The 16,386-nt window shown below is 36.3% G+C and overlaps 1 protein-coding gene across 3 annotated transcripts in view; it reads right to left on the minus strand.

The window, feature by feature from the left end:
* LOC117415126 (dedicator of cytokinesis protein 1) overlaps positions 1–16,386 on the minus strand; it is a 212,040-nt gene that overhangs the window by 26,729 nt on the left and 168,925 nt on the right. For all 3 annotated transcript variants that reach the window (XM_059026209.1, XM_034025106.3, XM_059026208.1), the window contains exons 33-40: positions 15,697–15,845; positions 13,133–13,218; positions 12,765–12,921; positions 10,954–10,994; positions 9,279–9,369; positions 7,353–7,472; positions 4,978–5,067; positions 3,679–3,783 (exon numbers count right to left, since the gene is read on the minus strand). In XM_059026209.1, coding sequence (XP_058882192.1) covers positions 3,679–3,783; positions 4,978–5,067; positions 7,353–7,472; positions 9,279–9,369; positions 10,954–10,994; positions 12,765–12,921; positions 13,133–13,218; positions 15,697–15,845 — 839 coding nt within the window. The remainder of the gene's footprint in view (positions 1–3,678; positions 3,784–4,977; positions 5,068–7,352; positions 7,473–9,278; positions 9,370–10,953; positions 10,995–12,764; positions 12,922–13,132; positions 13,219–15,696; positions 15,846–16,386) is intronic.

Below are 16,386 nucleotides of genomic sequence, written 5' to 3' on the forward strand. Positions count from 1 at the left end.
ATCTGGTTCAAAACAAAGAAAGTTTGGTAAGATATAAAATTAGAACACAGCATGCTTGGATAGTCTCCTCTCTCTTATCAAACATGAATGCAAATGCAAATGGTCTCATTCTCCCCTCAAGAGAGGAAAAACACAGTCTCAGATGGTATGAACATAAAACAAGGTAATAACGCTTATAGACATATGATCCTCGGGCATAAAAACTTTTATGGTCAGCAGACCTGGCACCAAGGGAAAGTTATCATTACTCCACTCAAAAAGCAAGCTATTACAATGCTAATTCCTTGTAAGATAAATAAACCCATAAGGTGAAAGCTGTGCTCCCTCTGTATCTCTTCATGTATGTACGAGATGTGCATTAAAGAAGACAGTACGCCTCTATGAAAGATAAACAAACAAGGGAGCTATGCAACAGACATTAGTATTTTTGTTGCAAGTGTGAAATTATGCAAATCATCTAGAAGAAACTGCTATCCACACAACAGAAACCAAATTAATCAAAAACAAACAAACAAAAAATAAGACAAGAGACTGAATAAAGCACACAACCTTTTTTTTTTTTAACTCATTGCATTTGTATTAAGGTTTACTGAATCATCAACCTACCTTTCAGTCCTCTCAACTATTCCACTATTTACCATACAGTATACGTAACCTACACTCAGCTATGTATCTATTTCATATACAGACACGCATTTTTATGTGAAAAAATCACCTAGAAAAAAGACAGTAACACAAAGGGTTAGTTAGCTATTCAGGTTTTTTTTTTTGGGGGGGGGGGGGGGGGGTCAGAGGGAGTTTTTTCTGTAAAAAGTAGCAACTGGTATTTCAAGTGGCCAATATAAAAAAGCAAGAGGCTGTACTGTAAAACAAGTTTGGTTAAACTTTGTTTTATGTCAGACATACAGGTGTGAAGGAGCAATCCCAGATGTTGAAATGAAAGGGTTAAATGTTAATATTGTATATAGAAATCTCAACATAAAGATATTCCATAGAGAGAAAGAAAAGCTGCCGCTTTTTCCTGGTTTGCGATGGCCATCGCTTGGTTCACTACATTAGTGAGTTAACATCTGGAAGCAATTTATTTTTGCTTTTCACTCCAACCAAAGCCTTTTTCTGCATGTGTCCTAGACTGCCACTTGCTCCAGGGGAATGGGAGATAAGTCTCCCGAATGCTACAACAATTACTTTCACTGCCTTCCAACTATAAATTGAATAAACACCATTCAAAAACTTTAGGGGAGCAAAATGCCCTTGCATATAGTTCGAACTTCACGGCAGCTTGCTTGCACAGGGATGGCAATATTATAGGTTCAATTAAACCAGGTACCCTTTTTACAAGCATTCTGGCAACACATGGATATTAAAAAGATGGTTCTTCACATAATACAAATTAGTTGACGTACAGGAGATGCTGTTAAAGTCAAATGACGCATACTGCGGAAAAAAACTATCATAGACTTGCCCTGCATTTCTATTCATGCACCTCAGCACAAAATTGTAAATGTTCTATTTCAGGAACCCTCTACCAATTATTAAAAGGTTTTCCTGGCATCCACAGCCTTTATCTTACTGTAAGTACAAGTTCCCTACAGACAGTTTTCTGCACCTTAACTGGACACTGAATGTGCTGATTCCCACTTCAAACCTTACCGAAATTGCAATTCAGCAGTTATATGCATTCCTAGCTTTTTGTAAAATGCTAAGGTTTAAATGCAGGAGATTGGAAGCTACATTAAGAGTGAGTAGCTTCAAATAACATTTTTGTATCTTTTTCTTGTCCCCTTACTTTATGATGTTTGCAATCATTTTGAGTGGTCCTCGTTGCATTTACTCAATATAAGGTGGTATGGTCATGGCTTCCATTTTCCCCATAATGCCATTCCTATTGCACTTTCGTTCTATTTTTTTTTTTTTTTTTACCCCGGTTTTCACCCCAATTTAGCATGCCCAATTATTATCTGTATCCCCGGCTCACCGCTCGCAACCCCACCGCCGACTCAGGAAACGGAGGCTGGAACACGCGTCCTCCGAAACGTGCTCCTTCCAAGCCGTCATTTTTCGCACTGCAGATCCACAGCAATGCTACCAGACCTATAGTGCCGGAGGACAACACAGAACTGGCGGCTCCGCTGCAGAGCCACAGGCGCCCTATCGGCCACAGGGGTCGCTGATGCGCGGTGAGCCGTGGATTCCCCTGCCGACCTAAGCCCTCCCTACCCGGGCAGCGCTCAGCCAATTGTGCGCCGCCCCCTAGGAACTCTCGGTCACGGTCAGCTGTGACATAGCCTGGATTCGAACCTGCGATCTCCAGGCTATAGGGCACATCCTGCGAGGAGCGCCTTTACTGGATGCGCCACTCGGGAGCCCCCTGCACTTTCGTTCTAAATATAATGCGGAACACAAATAGAATGGTGTTTCAACTATGGTTCCAGACTATAGCATTATAAAGGGGGACCACTGTAGATTTTAATGCAGCTATTACATGGTTACTAGTGCCACCTGGTACTGCATCAGTAAGCATATGAAGCTCAGTAAAATTCAGTTTACTGGTATTTAGTTAGCTTTGCTTGCAGTTTTCATTTTAAATTAACTTTTTGTTTTATGTAGTCTTCTTGACCATAACCTGTTACCTACGTTAACTCTTACTTACTGTATATGAAAAAAAAAAAAAAAAAAACTGACTCACCCCCAACCCCACCCCAAAGTAAACCTAAATTAATTACTTCACTGTTTATTTACAGTGTAGTTGTTAAATATATACTTGGTAGTATATGTGCAATGTATTATTCCTTGTAAAACTTCATCACTGTATGTAGGACTGGATTTTACACTTTCCAGTCCAGCAAGAGCCCCCATCTTAGATTGTAAGGCCAACACAAGGCAGAGAAGTGGACCACTGAAGAGCAACACTTCAAAGACCTGCCCAGTTTTAATCCACAGGGGTAAATGGTGATTGTGGAAGCTGAATCATACAGTCTGCAAAGACCTTGCACTTATAATGTGGTGATTATCATCACCATTATCATCATGGTCCTCATCATCATTATTATCTAGCTTTTATATGCATGAAAGATTAATTCAGTTCTCAAGCTGTTTCCATCATAGTAATGGCTAATTATTCTTATGGTTTTAGCAACTGTTGAGTACTCGTACCATTAGCGCTGACATTAACCTCATGTTTTTTATGCCAAGGCTTTCATGGTTATACATGAGTATATAAGCACTTCACTGGTGGTGGTCATCTTTATGGCATTCGTTCTCATTATTCATATGTAATATACAATACAAGAAGAAAATCATAGCGCTTTCTGTCTTTTTTTCTTTACAAAGCTATCAGTTATGCCAGTAGATGTATTTTCCACAATTTCTAACAGGAAACCATTTTACAATGTCACAGTGTTGACACTTCATATATGGAATTGATGTTCTGAAGTTTACAGAATTACTGGAAAAACACTAGGAATGAGATTTATAAAAAAAAAAACAACTTCTGTACAAACAAGAAAGCCACACTGCTATTTTACAAATGTATAAAGGACTTTTCATTATTATTATTATTATTATTATTATTATTATTATTATTATTCTCAAAATTCTCATATGATGGAAAATGCCTTGGTTGGAGCCAGTGACCCAGCTGTCAGTCCGAGAAATGAGACGTGTCTGTGCTCTTACCCGCATGAAGGAAGGGAATCCCTGGCCGTAGTATCCCACAGCAAAATAATCTGGTTTGGGTCTTATCACTTTCACAATGCTTTCATAGAAATGGGCTTGTTTTCTCTGTGGAGAAATGAACATTACAAATTCTGAAGATTAGAAAGAACATGTTATTAGTCAACTCTGCTGTCATTATAGTTTCCATTCTGATATTTATTTCTCAGTAGTTTCATCCACATTCTGTATATAAAGACCATATAGAGATATAGTATATCATAATTTCTAATATTTTTCTTGAGGCTAATGTTCAATTTAGCACGCAACGCAAAGAACGGATTACATGAACCAGTAACATCATGCTGTACTAGAACAAAACATTTTGTTCCATTCTTTAACTCCGAATTTTTCAAGGTATCTTAAGTCTTTTCATTTTGTAGCACAAAAGTGGTATTTTCTCCTTTAAAAAAAATAAATAGGAGTTTAAAACACTTACAAAATATCTAAAGGGGCATTCAAATGTACAATGAATTTTCTTAACTAATCCTGTATTTAAATTCCTGATTAGATTTTACACCATCATTGAGGAACATTAAGTCTATGTCTGGTGTGGAGTTTTTCGTATGCAGCAAGAATTTGATTTCTTCAGTGTGAAAGCTCTAGGAAGAATAAGCAGATACTGGTCTAATTTGCAGACCATTTGTTGAATCACTGTGCTGTTATAACCATTGTCAGCAATGTGTTAATAATACTTAACAACTTGCTGACAGTGGGCCAATACAGGACTGCTGTGTTTTAAAGGAAGATCTAGTACAATTGCTTGATTTTATGCTAAATAAATTAACAAATAGCAATGAACATTCTGGAACCAACTCCCCAGTAATGTTGTTGAAGCTGACACCCTGGGATCATTCAAGAAGCTGCTTGATGAGATTCTGGGACCAATAAGCTACTAACAGCCAAACGAGCAAGATGGGCTGAATGGCCTCCTCTCGTTTGTAAACTTTCTTATGTTCTTATGTTCTTAAAGAATGTGTTACGAATACTAAAACAAGATCCACAGAGGATGTGCTGTGGCTCATTGTTGCTGTCTATCCTGTTGAACTGGCTCATTCTAATTGTGACATTATGCAGCTAACCACCATCATACGTTACTAGATATTTAATCATATGTGAGCACCACATTTATATATTAAAAAAAAGACAAATTGGTGTTTATTGACAAACCAAATAATATTTAGATTAACACTCTACAGCTTCAGATCAAAGTCGTTATCTCTCATTATTATTGGTGAGAATAAATTATGTCATTATACTTACCAGCAGGTCACTTAGCTGTTCGTAGTCAAACATTTCATTCTCATACTGTTCAGTAAGCTCTTTACCCAAAGAAATGGCTTCTTCCCACATCTAATAAAAATATACATACATACAGATAAATTAATTGGACACATTTCTTCTTTCTACTTGTATGTAAAAATCCTGGCACACAACATTCAGTGTTTATGAGGGACAATGGCACTAGCTACAGCCAGGCACTGTGCTGGCAGACGCCATGAGAGATTCCTCACAGTCAAGCAGAGACTGCAAATTACACCAAATTGTGTTAAAATGTGGATGAGACTGAGACCTAATAAACTAATTTTACTTGTGACTTGAGTCAGATTCCAACCCAGGTGAGAGCGATTAAATCACCCCCCATTTGATATTGTTGCAAAAATTAAGACTGCAGATTATTTCAGCGACTTCTTTTCTGCTGTTGGATTTCTTAAAATAGGTCAGGCTTTTTTTCTTTTATTTTTAATGAGCTTTTTAACACTTCCAAACATGCATTCCATATATCATCTGTGGATCCTGTCACTTTTGGCTTCCTTATCTGTGCCTGTTATACTGTGTGGACTGTTTAGGCTAAATGAATTATCAGAAAACAATGAATCCCTACTGGATGAACCCTGCCGGTATAGATGTGGCAATATAACTGATTTATTACATTCGCCAATTGGATGCAAGCATATTGAATTCTGGATCAATATGCTTGGCGCCCTATCACACAGGACAGACCCAATATATCATCAGGAAAACATTTGCATGGTAACTTTGCAAAAAAGTGGGAATCTTCAATTATCTGAGCAAAAGGTGCACCCGGGCAATATGGACATGCCGATCTATCTATGTACAATGCTACAACTCTTTATAGATACTGAACCCTGAGGTGTGAAAAACTGAATCTATCTTCCCTTTTGATGTATTTTTGTTCATCTTTAATTAATTGCATGATCATAATGGTGCCCATATTAGGTTAAAGGTTAATTCACATTTGTTACATCAACCTATCAAATATTTTCATTGTGTGTGATTTAAATGCACAACTCCACAAATACATTGGTCACATGTATATACTGCCAATATACAGCAGTAAAATACAGCATAATAACCCAAAGACCTACTTTTACTTGGTTAATTTTAAATGTGACATTTCCCTTGAAGAGAAAATAACCTATCTTTAAAAAATAAGTGTACTAATGTAGCAAAAGCCCTGTAAAATCTCTCTATAGTAAGGAATACCCAGCTTCCGCAAGCTAAGAGCTCTCCCAATGCAAGCATGAATATATGTATATACATTCCCGATGGGATAATTCACGTTACTGCACCAGCATCTATTTGGTCCTGCAAGGTCTTTACTGTTTCCAGCTTCTTTTTCTGTAATGTCACAGTAATCCTGGCTGGACATAAGCAGTCTTTTCTGCAAACGGTTTAAAAGCCTGCTCTTAACCCAGCGTCTAGCACAGCACCCACAGAGAGAACTTCCGGATCCCAATTTCTCTGGGCAGGGATTAACTGCCATAACATGACTTTATACTTGCTAGAAACTCACAGCTTGCAACGCCACAGGGATACAGGCATATGGTCCTAGAAGGATCAGTGGTTTAGCTCACTTACCCACTGCACTCTCTGTAATGAGGCTTTTTTGTTATTTAGTGTCTGCTTATCCTCATTTGCACAGTAATACAAATACTGTGAGATGGCTTGGGGTATTTATGAAAAGATTTTTAGCATCCATCATTCACTTCAATCAAGATATTTTCCTTTTACCACCATGGGATTATTCTACAATACCCCATCCTAGTAACACCAGACAATGAGCAGTAACTACTCCCTGGCGCCCAGCTCCCCAACCTGTCACAGAGAAAGCCTTACTTGTCAATGCAATTCAACTTTTTAGTTTGGTCAAGTACTGTAATTACTAGTCTATAAAGTGCACCCTGTGTATAACACTCATGAATAAGCTGCCATCCCTTGTATAATATACACCCGCCAGTATACTAGCCTATCAAAAAAACCCACAGTATACTAAATAAAATACTATTAACCAGGAATACAGTGCACCTTGCATATAATGTGCAACATGTTTCATAATACGGCAAGCGAATTTGCACACGGTGCACAGTACATTCTAATCACTATTGGCACAGTATTTCATTTTTAAAATATTCAAATGCTACTTTACATTCAGGGGAAAAAATGCTGCTCAGCAAGTATTTAACTTAAAAACACACGCGTACTTCTGTGCTAAGCAGATACATTATGAGCGTCAGCCCAAGTCACGTTAGGAATGAATTATGGAGCCTGAAGGTCCTTTGATGCAAAGTGGGCTGACAACTCTGTGATTGGAGTTACTTTTTTCTTCTTCTTACCTTGCCCTTGTCAAAGTAATTGATAATTTCTTGGTATAGCTGATCCTTCAGTTGTCCTTGGGTGGATGCCTGGTAGCCATCCCGCTGAGTAAGATGTGCAGCACATGCTTCCTCAGACCACTGGGGAAACACAATAAATAACACATCAGGATGCTCTCAAAATGACATTATTGTCAATCAGCTTGCAGGGAATGTACAGGTTTAGAGTTAATCTGTCCACCCTTAAGCATATTTCTTTATTAACAGTTTTAAAGTACAGCCTGCAGAATGTATGTAATAGTTTGCACAACAAATGCAATATGTAAGCTGCAGGGTGTTCAAAGCACAAAAAGCTACAGCATGTAAAAATGTAAATGCTCATTTTCTATCTGGCAGCAGTAATGAAGCTGTTTTGACTACTGGTTTTGTTTTCAATACAGTATCTTTTTTATAATACCACAAAGCTAATTAATTATAAAAATTTACACAAATACACACACACAAGAAATAACAGTAGATGTTTTCAGGCTCACCAAACATTTATATACATTCACTATCATAATATAGTAGACTGTTTGTAGATAGTCTACAACACATACCCTGAAAAAAACATTTTTTAGATTAATTTCCATTCCTTTTACCTACACTCATACATACATACATACATACATACATACATACATACATGAAAGACTAATATAAAGCACCAGGGGATATAAGAAGTAGTTTTCATCTACGCTGCACAATGATCTGCATCACCCAGGCTAGCATCGGCAATAAAGATGCAGTGTACCACAATCATGTTCAATTTCACACTGCAATGTCATTTTCTTAGATAAATGTTTCCCACACTATTCCACTGTTTCACTTTCTGTGCACATTACTCACTGTTACCTACAAAACTGAGGATTTCAACTTGGAACTACAAGACAACATTCTTACTAAACTATTTTACAGATGAACGGGTCACTATACCTTTAACTGCTAACGAAAAAAATCTTAAAAGGCCTCTGGATTCTGCTTAATTTCCCCAGTAAGACACTGGACAAACCACGCATTGCGCAAGCTAGTAATCTGTCTTAGTAATTGGCTTGCTGAAGAAATGCACAATGTATTTCATACTGAATAAAGAAAGGGTAAGAACCTCTACTATACTGTGGCTGATGTCCTACGCCTTAAACAAAGGTGTATTCATCACAATCGGGAACAACTTGGAAAATATGTGCTGTTGGTTACAGACCATCAAAGTATTAGCCAAAATAAATGAACGTTTTTGGACAATGTACCGGACTCTAAATACATATAAATAATTTCAGCAATTATGAATAGGATATTTTGAGCTTGCATCTGGATTGCCAGGATTAAAATAAATCATTTTATCTTGAATATTCTGCTGGTAGATATTCACAGTGTCACTGGTGCAGTTAGGAGTTTATAACTGGTTTTCAACCATCTATGAGCCAGTCAGTATTCAGCATGATGCCAGTCTGTGGTCCAATTTGATTTTTACATTTCACTTGGCTACCACATGTTTGCTATCTGTTCCAAAGCAAAAACTAAAAAGTAGGAAAAGAGTTGAAATTGGCCAAAACTGTATTTTAAAATGGTAATAAAAAGTTACATAAAAAAAAATCTAAATCTTGTAACACTTGCTTCAACTGATAATACACATTTCCCTTGTCTGTAGTTTGTAGACGTGTAGTCTGATTCAGAATTTTCATGTTATCACACAGAAAAGATTATGGGGTTAACCTCCACTAATTCATGCATTTATTTTGAAAGTTGAATCTTTAACAACCACAAATAAGTGAGATAACTACTTGGTTGACGGGCAAATTCTTTAATAGCTATGAAAGGAATCTTCAGCCTACACAAAGTTCTATTTTTTGATCTGTCGTCTTCCATTATAGATGTTGGAATTCAATAGGAATCTAGAATGTGTAATACCTTGAGAAGCTTGGCGTGAAGCAGCAGTGTGTAGGCAGCCTCTGTGTAGTTGTCACACTCTTTGTGGAGGTCGCACAGCTTGTACAAATACCTGAAGGTAATAAAGAAAAAGTCAGTTTAATAAATGTCATGAGCTGAATATAGAAAAAACAAAATGAGATCATTTCAATAACTTTGCGAGAACAGAAATCCAAAATCAAACGACCACCACTGCAAAAGTTACATAATGTAATTTTCTAACTGGGTATAATCTCTATAAGCAGACATGATATTTTTGCGCTCGCGACCCACATATATATTTTCAGTAGGTTTTAAAGTCCCTTTACAGTTCTTCATTAAACTTTCGATTTGATTATTACAGTACAATACCTTTGCAGTAGGTTACACATAACTGCAACCAAACTACTGTTTTGTTTTTCTTGGTTACCGTGAAATGTAAATACATTAGTAGAGATGTAACCACCACACAATTTTATTAACAAAATACAAATTCACAGATACAGTGGTTTGCAGAAGTATTCACCCCCCCTGCAAAGTTTTCACATTTTGTTGGCACCTGAGCGTACTCCACGACGCTTTCAAATTAGACTTTACATGTAGAATCTACACAAACTACTCCACATTGATAAAGTTAAAAAATGCATATAGACAATAAATAAATAAGATTTACAGAGAAAAACAGATTAATCTCAGTTGCATAAATATTCAACCCCTTTGCTACTGCAGCCCTAAATCAGCTCAGGGGCAAATTATTTGTTTGAAAGGTCAAAAAATTATAAAATGGTTTCAGCCTGTGTGTACTCAAAGTGGTTTAACTTGTAGATAATTTCCCTCAGGTATATACTTTCAAGCTGCAACTCACATAGTGATCCAACAAAGCAATCATGAAGACCAAGGAGCTTTCGAAACAAGTCAGGGATAAAATGGTAGAGAGGCACAGAGCAGGAGAAGGGTACAAGAACATTTCAAAAGGTGCTGATTATCCCTCTCAGCACAGTGAAGTCCATCATTAAGAAGTGGAAGATGCATGTTCATGAGTGGCCCAGTCAAAGTCCTGACTTGAATCCAATCAAAAATTTATGGCGAGACTTGAAGATTGCAGTCCATCGACAATCCCCAACAGACTTACCAGAAATGGAGCAATTTTCCCATGAAGAATGGGCAAAAATGTCACCATCCTACTGTGCAAAGCTAGTAGAGACCTATCCAAAAAGACTCATAGCAGTAACTGCTGCAAAAGGTGCTCCTACCAAGCACTGCCTTAAGGGGCTGAATACTTATGCAACCAGTCAATTTCATTTTGTACAAATTTTGCTGACATTTAACCTCCTCCTCATATAACAGTGTTCAGTTTAACCACTACAGCTTTGAATAAAAAAAGTTTGAAAAACTGTGCATACATTATTTGTAATTTAACAAAATGTGAAAACTTTGCAGAGGGGTGAATACTTCTGCAAACCACTGTACATATATAAAACACACATCACTAAATGTAATGGTACACTTGCATTAATTTCTCTGCATATTTGCCAGACATTAATGAAATTCAAAAGTTAATGTACAGTATGTGTAAAAAATTAACTAAATAAATAAATACATATTTTGAGACATATGTTTATTCTAATCACATATCAAGTATAAAATACAGTAAATAAATAGAAAATAAATGACATACCTTATATACATTTCTTCTCTTTCTATCTCTTTGTAGAAGTTCTGAAAAATAAATACAAATTTATACATACAGCACAAGGCTTAGAACTTCTATCAAATATAAAAAGTGCATTGGCACAATCCCTGATTTCCTTTCCTTAGCTCCCAACAGCACCAATTAATAAAAAAATAAATTTAAAAAAAGCCCTGGCAGCAAAGGAATTAAGAGTCAATTTCAATACTAGCTTATTTTAACTCTTGACCGGAGGGTTGTGGGCTCAATCCCAGGTGCTGCTGTACCCTTTAGCAAGGTAATTTACCTAGATTGCTCCAGTAAAAAACCCAACTGTATAAATGGGTAATTGTATGTAAAAATAATGTGATATCTTGTAACGATTGTAAGTTGCCCTGGATAAGGGCGTCTGTTAAGAAATAAATAATAATAATAATAATAATAATAATAATAATAATAATAATAATAATAATAATTAGACCTTACAGAATGGGCTTCTGGCACTTCTAGAAAGTTACACATCATTATCCGCTTTTCAACTTCAATATGATAATAAACAACAACGTTATTCCTAAATAATTGCTGAAGGCAGTATAGATGTTTAAACTGTAGATGTAACTAACAAACTTGCCACAACGGAATTCCAAAACCAACTTTGCGTGACCAATAAAGTTGTCACATCATAACTCTGGAGACAGCCTTGCGTAACCAATAAAGTGATCACACTGCAAATCTTGAGTTGGCTTTGTATAACCAATAAAGCTGAGACCTCAGTTTGGAATTCCCATTCAAAGTGATGTGGTGTGAGACTTTACAACAGCAAAAGAAAGTATTAATATGACACTGCAGTTTGCTCCTTCTCTTAATTCAGTTATCTTTGCCAGTGGGATCAGGGTTGGTGCTCATCTAGTTTATTTTATTGCCATTATTATTTTTTTTTTATCTTTATAAACTGACTTTATTAAAGTGATTGTTCTCAATTTGTGTCTCTTCATCCATGCTTTTGGGAAGGCAGCGTTCAATGGAGTACATTTACAACTAGCACTTCAGGTTGAAAGTCAGTTCTAATAGTTTTCAATTACAGTAATACCTTCCAATTATAAAACAAGTATTCTAGTAGCATACACCCCCTTCCACAGCTGCTGCAAATTTAGAGCCATCAGTATCATGAAAAACACATCACCATGACCTGCTTATACATGTAAATATCATATAAATGTTTGTGCAGACACACAGAATCCTCCATACACCCTGAGGTTCCCATACTAAATAACCTACACTAAAGAATGTGCTAAAGAAGACTTTAATCTCAGCTGGTGAGCTGGGATTCCTGGTATATGTAAAACATGGTACTACTGGATAACTTTCCCCCTTTTTTACCTGTTACCTGTCAAACATGTTTGCATAAAACAGACACAGGCACAATTTCCTTTTTTTTTTTTTTTTTTTTTTACTATGCAGGTCATTGTAGAAAAGGAAAAAAATGTCAGTTTAGTGTGACTGACTAATATCTATCACCGACTGGTATCTTTTTTTTTAAAGGAGATACTGCATTTATGGCTATAAAATTCAGACTATTTCATTTTCATGTCGAAAATATAAAAAAAAAAAAAAAAAAAAAAAAAAAAAAGAGCTGCAGTAATATACTGATGGGAAAATCATTCAGAACCACAGACTGGACAAGATTTTGTGATCAAGGTCAAATGCATTTCAGATCCGTGTTTGGTATTTTTTTTTTTCTTCCTAAGGCTGTACTTTTCGAAATTCATTTTGAGACAACTCTCCTGTATTTTATTTATTTCTCTATTTCTTTTACTCACCAGCACATTGACTGTACAGCTCATGCGGTTTTCTTTGCTTTCATCATGCATGATTGTTCTGTAATCCAGCAGCCTCTCCATCAGCCTGACAACCAGCGTGACAAAATTCTCCCCGCTCTTGGCAAGGTACTTGTGCTTCCGACAGTGCTCGAGGAGGCTGGATAAAATTGTAAACACCTTGTTAATTCCACCCGGGGAAAAAAAGAAACTTAATTGAGGTCAAACTCAAAATCCTGACTGTTTGAAATAGCCCTCCGAAACATTAACAAATTTTAATTATTTCCTCCGAGTACAAAGAATGCTGTATTTTAATTATTGTCTTAGTTGTCTGGATTCTGGCATTATCTTAGCAATTAATCACCACTTACATTTTGTCAAACAGCACTTTGTACTGCTCGTCCCCTCTGCCTCCTTCCACTTCATGATCCAGCTTGGTGATGATCTCGTTTTCAAACTATAATTAAACAGAGCAAGCATAAATAATCTGTGTGGCTAATTTTTCATTTCATTACTATGGCTTTAGTAGTTCACTGTTTGGAGGGAGATCATTGCTTAATCACCCCTTTTCAGCCTGATTGACTTTAAGAGCTTGCTGTAGTTCATATTAATCTATTCATTATCGGTCTTAGCCATTCAAGAGCTATTCTTCTTTTCAGACGTTTATTGTAGTCACACATTTTTCTGCTAATACTTCGGCATACAACTTTTATCACCCTAATATACTTACAGATTGCACAGATAAATGGTTGAGATTTATGAAGCAAGTATTCAGTACATTAAACTAAAGGGAATATGGGAAAAATTAAGCCATCTTCTCTTTTAAAGCTTGCCTACAACAGATTAGCATTGTGATCAGAACTAATGTCAAATCGAATGTGACCATATGTGCTGCATGAAAATGGTTTATTAGAAAGTGATACTATTAGTACTGGCTGGGGGCAACAGTAGCAACAGTTAGAAAAGTTTCTAGCAGAGTACTGTGTTTGTGCAAGCTGTAGAACTTTAAGAAATCCTGATGTGGTAAATGAAATGCAGTGCCAGTAAAGAACAATATGTCTGCTTTACAACAGCAGACAAGAGAATTTAAAATGCATCACTCCTCGCAGCACTAAATTAGAAACATACTTTGTTTTAACTGAAGAAGGGCTGACAGGTAGGTATATTTCAGGTACTTCTTTCATAGAATTAAAAAGGACTGCACAATTGGCAAAAAAGGACGATTAACTGATGTTGGGACCAGGCCATGGACCAGGGATTTGATTTACTGGTAAATATCTTCTGGCAAGCTTTTCAGATTGTAATCGAAATGAGACACATTTTTCTTTTAATGACACTAACAAAACCAATATATATTCCTGAAACAGTTATTTGCATCAGTATGTAATTTAATAGCCTGACAGCTGGAACCAATCAGCCACCAGAGCTTGCTGGGATGGTAACAGCTTAACCTTAAAAGATGTAATTAGCAAAGACCAACATACAGCTTTATTGCAAATTGTCAAGAAGTTGAAAGGCACCACATTGTCATTTTCATTTAACATAGCCAGCATCAAAATATGTTTGTTGACATGTTAGCCACATGCTTCAGCTATAAAAGCTATGGGGAAATGTGCACATTACCATGCATTATTACATTACACATCTGTTATGGAAATTCAGCCAAATGGAACAGTGGATCCTTGTTAATGCAACTAATAATATCAGCTAATTACATTTCGTGCATATTAGTAACACAAGAACCAACTATTTAATGTTCAATCCAGGGCTACGTTTTTAGCTCATCTGTCCAAGGCAGATTGCTGCTCTCAAAAACAGTGAGTGTTTATTCTATTAGTTCCGATACACTTTATGAATGTTGAGTAGGCTGCAAAACAGAGAATAAAAACACTGCATTGAAAAGGGGTGTTTGTTAATGCATGTGTAATAATTGAGCACCTATACTTATATTCAGAATTGCCCTTGGAATGCATCCTGCTTTATTTCTCTAGTGGCCCTGGCATGGTTTGTCTAGCCTAGTCTCGACACATCTTCTCAGCATGTGGCAAGCTCAGGGAATAAGCAAACAAGTGTCATGCTTTCACCACATATCAGGATGCATTGGAGGCTAACATTTATGGGAGCTTTAAGTGGACCAAATAAAACTAGAAAGACCTGGTTTGCTTTCATATAATTATCCTATAGCACGCTTACACAGTAAGTTTCTCTTTAAAGAAAGCCAATGTGCAGAGAGAAGCATTCAAGATAAACATTTCTGAAAACAAACCGTTGATCAATCAGGTGATAGAATATTACTGTATCAGCAAAGTCATCTTTGAATTTCCACCATCTCGCCCCAGGAGTTAATAAATCACTCTCGATATGGGCCGGAGGGCAAGTGCCACCAGCTTTGCAGAAACGCTATTAAACCATCACCGTGACTCAATGCGCAACAATACGAAGTCAAATTGGGGGTGATGCGAGAAGTGATTTAAACAAGCAAAGCCCATACTCTGTAGAAACAGATAAAACAAAACAAAACAAAACAAAACAAAACAAGAACTGCATTCTGTGGGTTGTCAGAACTAAAACAAGCTAAATGTCTAACCTTGGTAGTTTCCATATAATTTCTTGAAGTATAGGCTTCTGTTTAGATTCTACTTGCAAAATTATTTATTTTCAAATATTAAGAACATTTTATTAATAAATAATTTCACTATAATACAAAATCAAGATCATAAAGAAGGAGATATAACAATATTTGGAAACAACGTTTCTGCGTTAGTTTTTTAAAAACCTGTAGAATATTCATTCCAAGACCTCCCCCACCCCCCTGGGACATGTGTGATATTCAAAGACAAGATGCCGACATACAATAGATACACCTTGGCACAGTCTGTTTTGGATACTTGCTTTTATCATTTAAAGCATTAAAATTAGTCAAAATTGGACTTACCCTTTGGAAGCTTCTGGTGTAGTGAAACTCGCACTGCATCATATCAAAAAAGATGGGGATTGTAGCCTTCCGGAGCTCAATTTCAGGAACAAGGGTCATTTCTAACATGGGACCCACCATTTCTGGGATTAACTTTATCTTGTGTGGACCTTATATTGACAGAAAAAAACAAAAATAAAATAAACTGAAAACTAAAAAAATTGCAATATTTTTCACAATTGTACAATATTTTAGCACAACAATTTACATAAAAAATGATCCGATAAACTGCCTTTTTTGTCAAATGTCAGCAAGAACTGCATGTGTCACAATTCTATATAGTTGTACAACACTTCTAAATAAACAACTCAGTACTGTATATTTTATTTGTATTATTTACTGGTAATGCAAATTTATGACCAAATGAATGTTTAAGGTAAAACATGCTGCTACTTGAATATATATTACCACTCTCTGGATAAAAACTCTTACAAGCTCTGCAGGATCACATTTACGTTTTAAATTCATGGCTTGAATTCAGTACACATTTAATAGCTGTTACTTTGTATCTAATACATTTCTAGTAGAGTCAACAATCAGCTGGGAGGACACTACCTAGCTATCTACTATATTATGCATTGCTTCTAAACTGACAGGTAACCCTGTATTATGGATTCAAGTATCAAAGTCAACCTTAGAGATAAAAACCAT

Source organism: Acipenser ruthenus, chromosome 7, assembly GCF_902713425.1.
Source record: "Acipenser ruthenus chromosome 7, fAciRut3.2 maternal haplotype, whole genome shotgun sequence".
In the NCBI taxonomy this organism is placed as follows: domain Eukaryota; kingdom Metazoa; phylum Chordata; class Actinopteri; order Acipenseriformes; family Acipenseridae; genus Acipenser; species Acipenser ruthenus.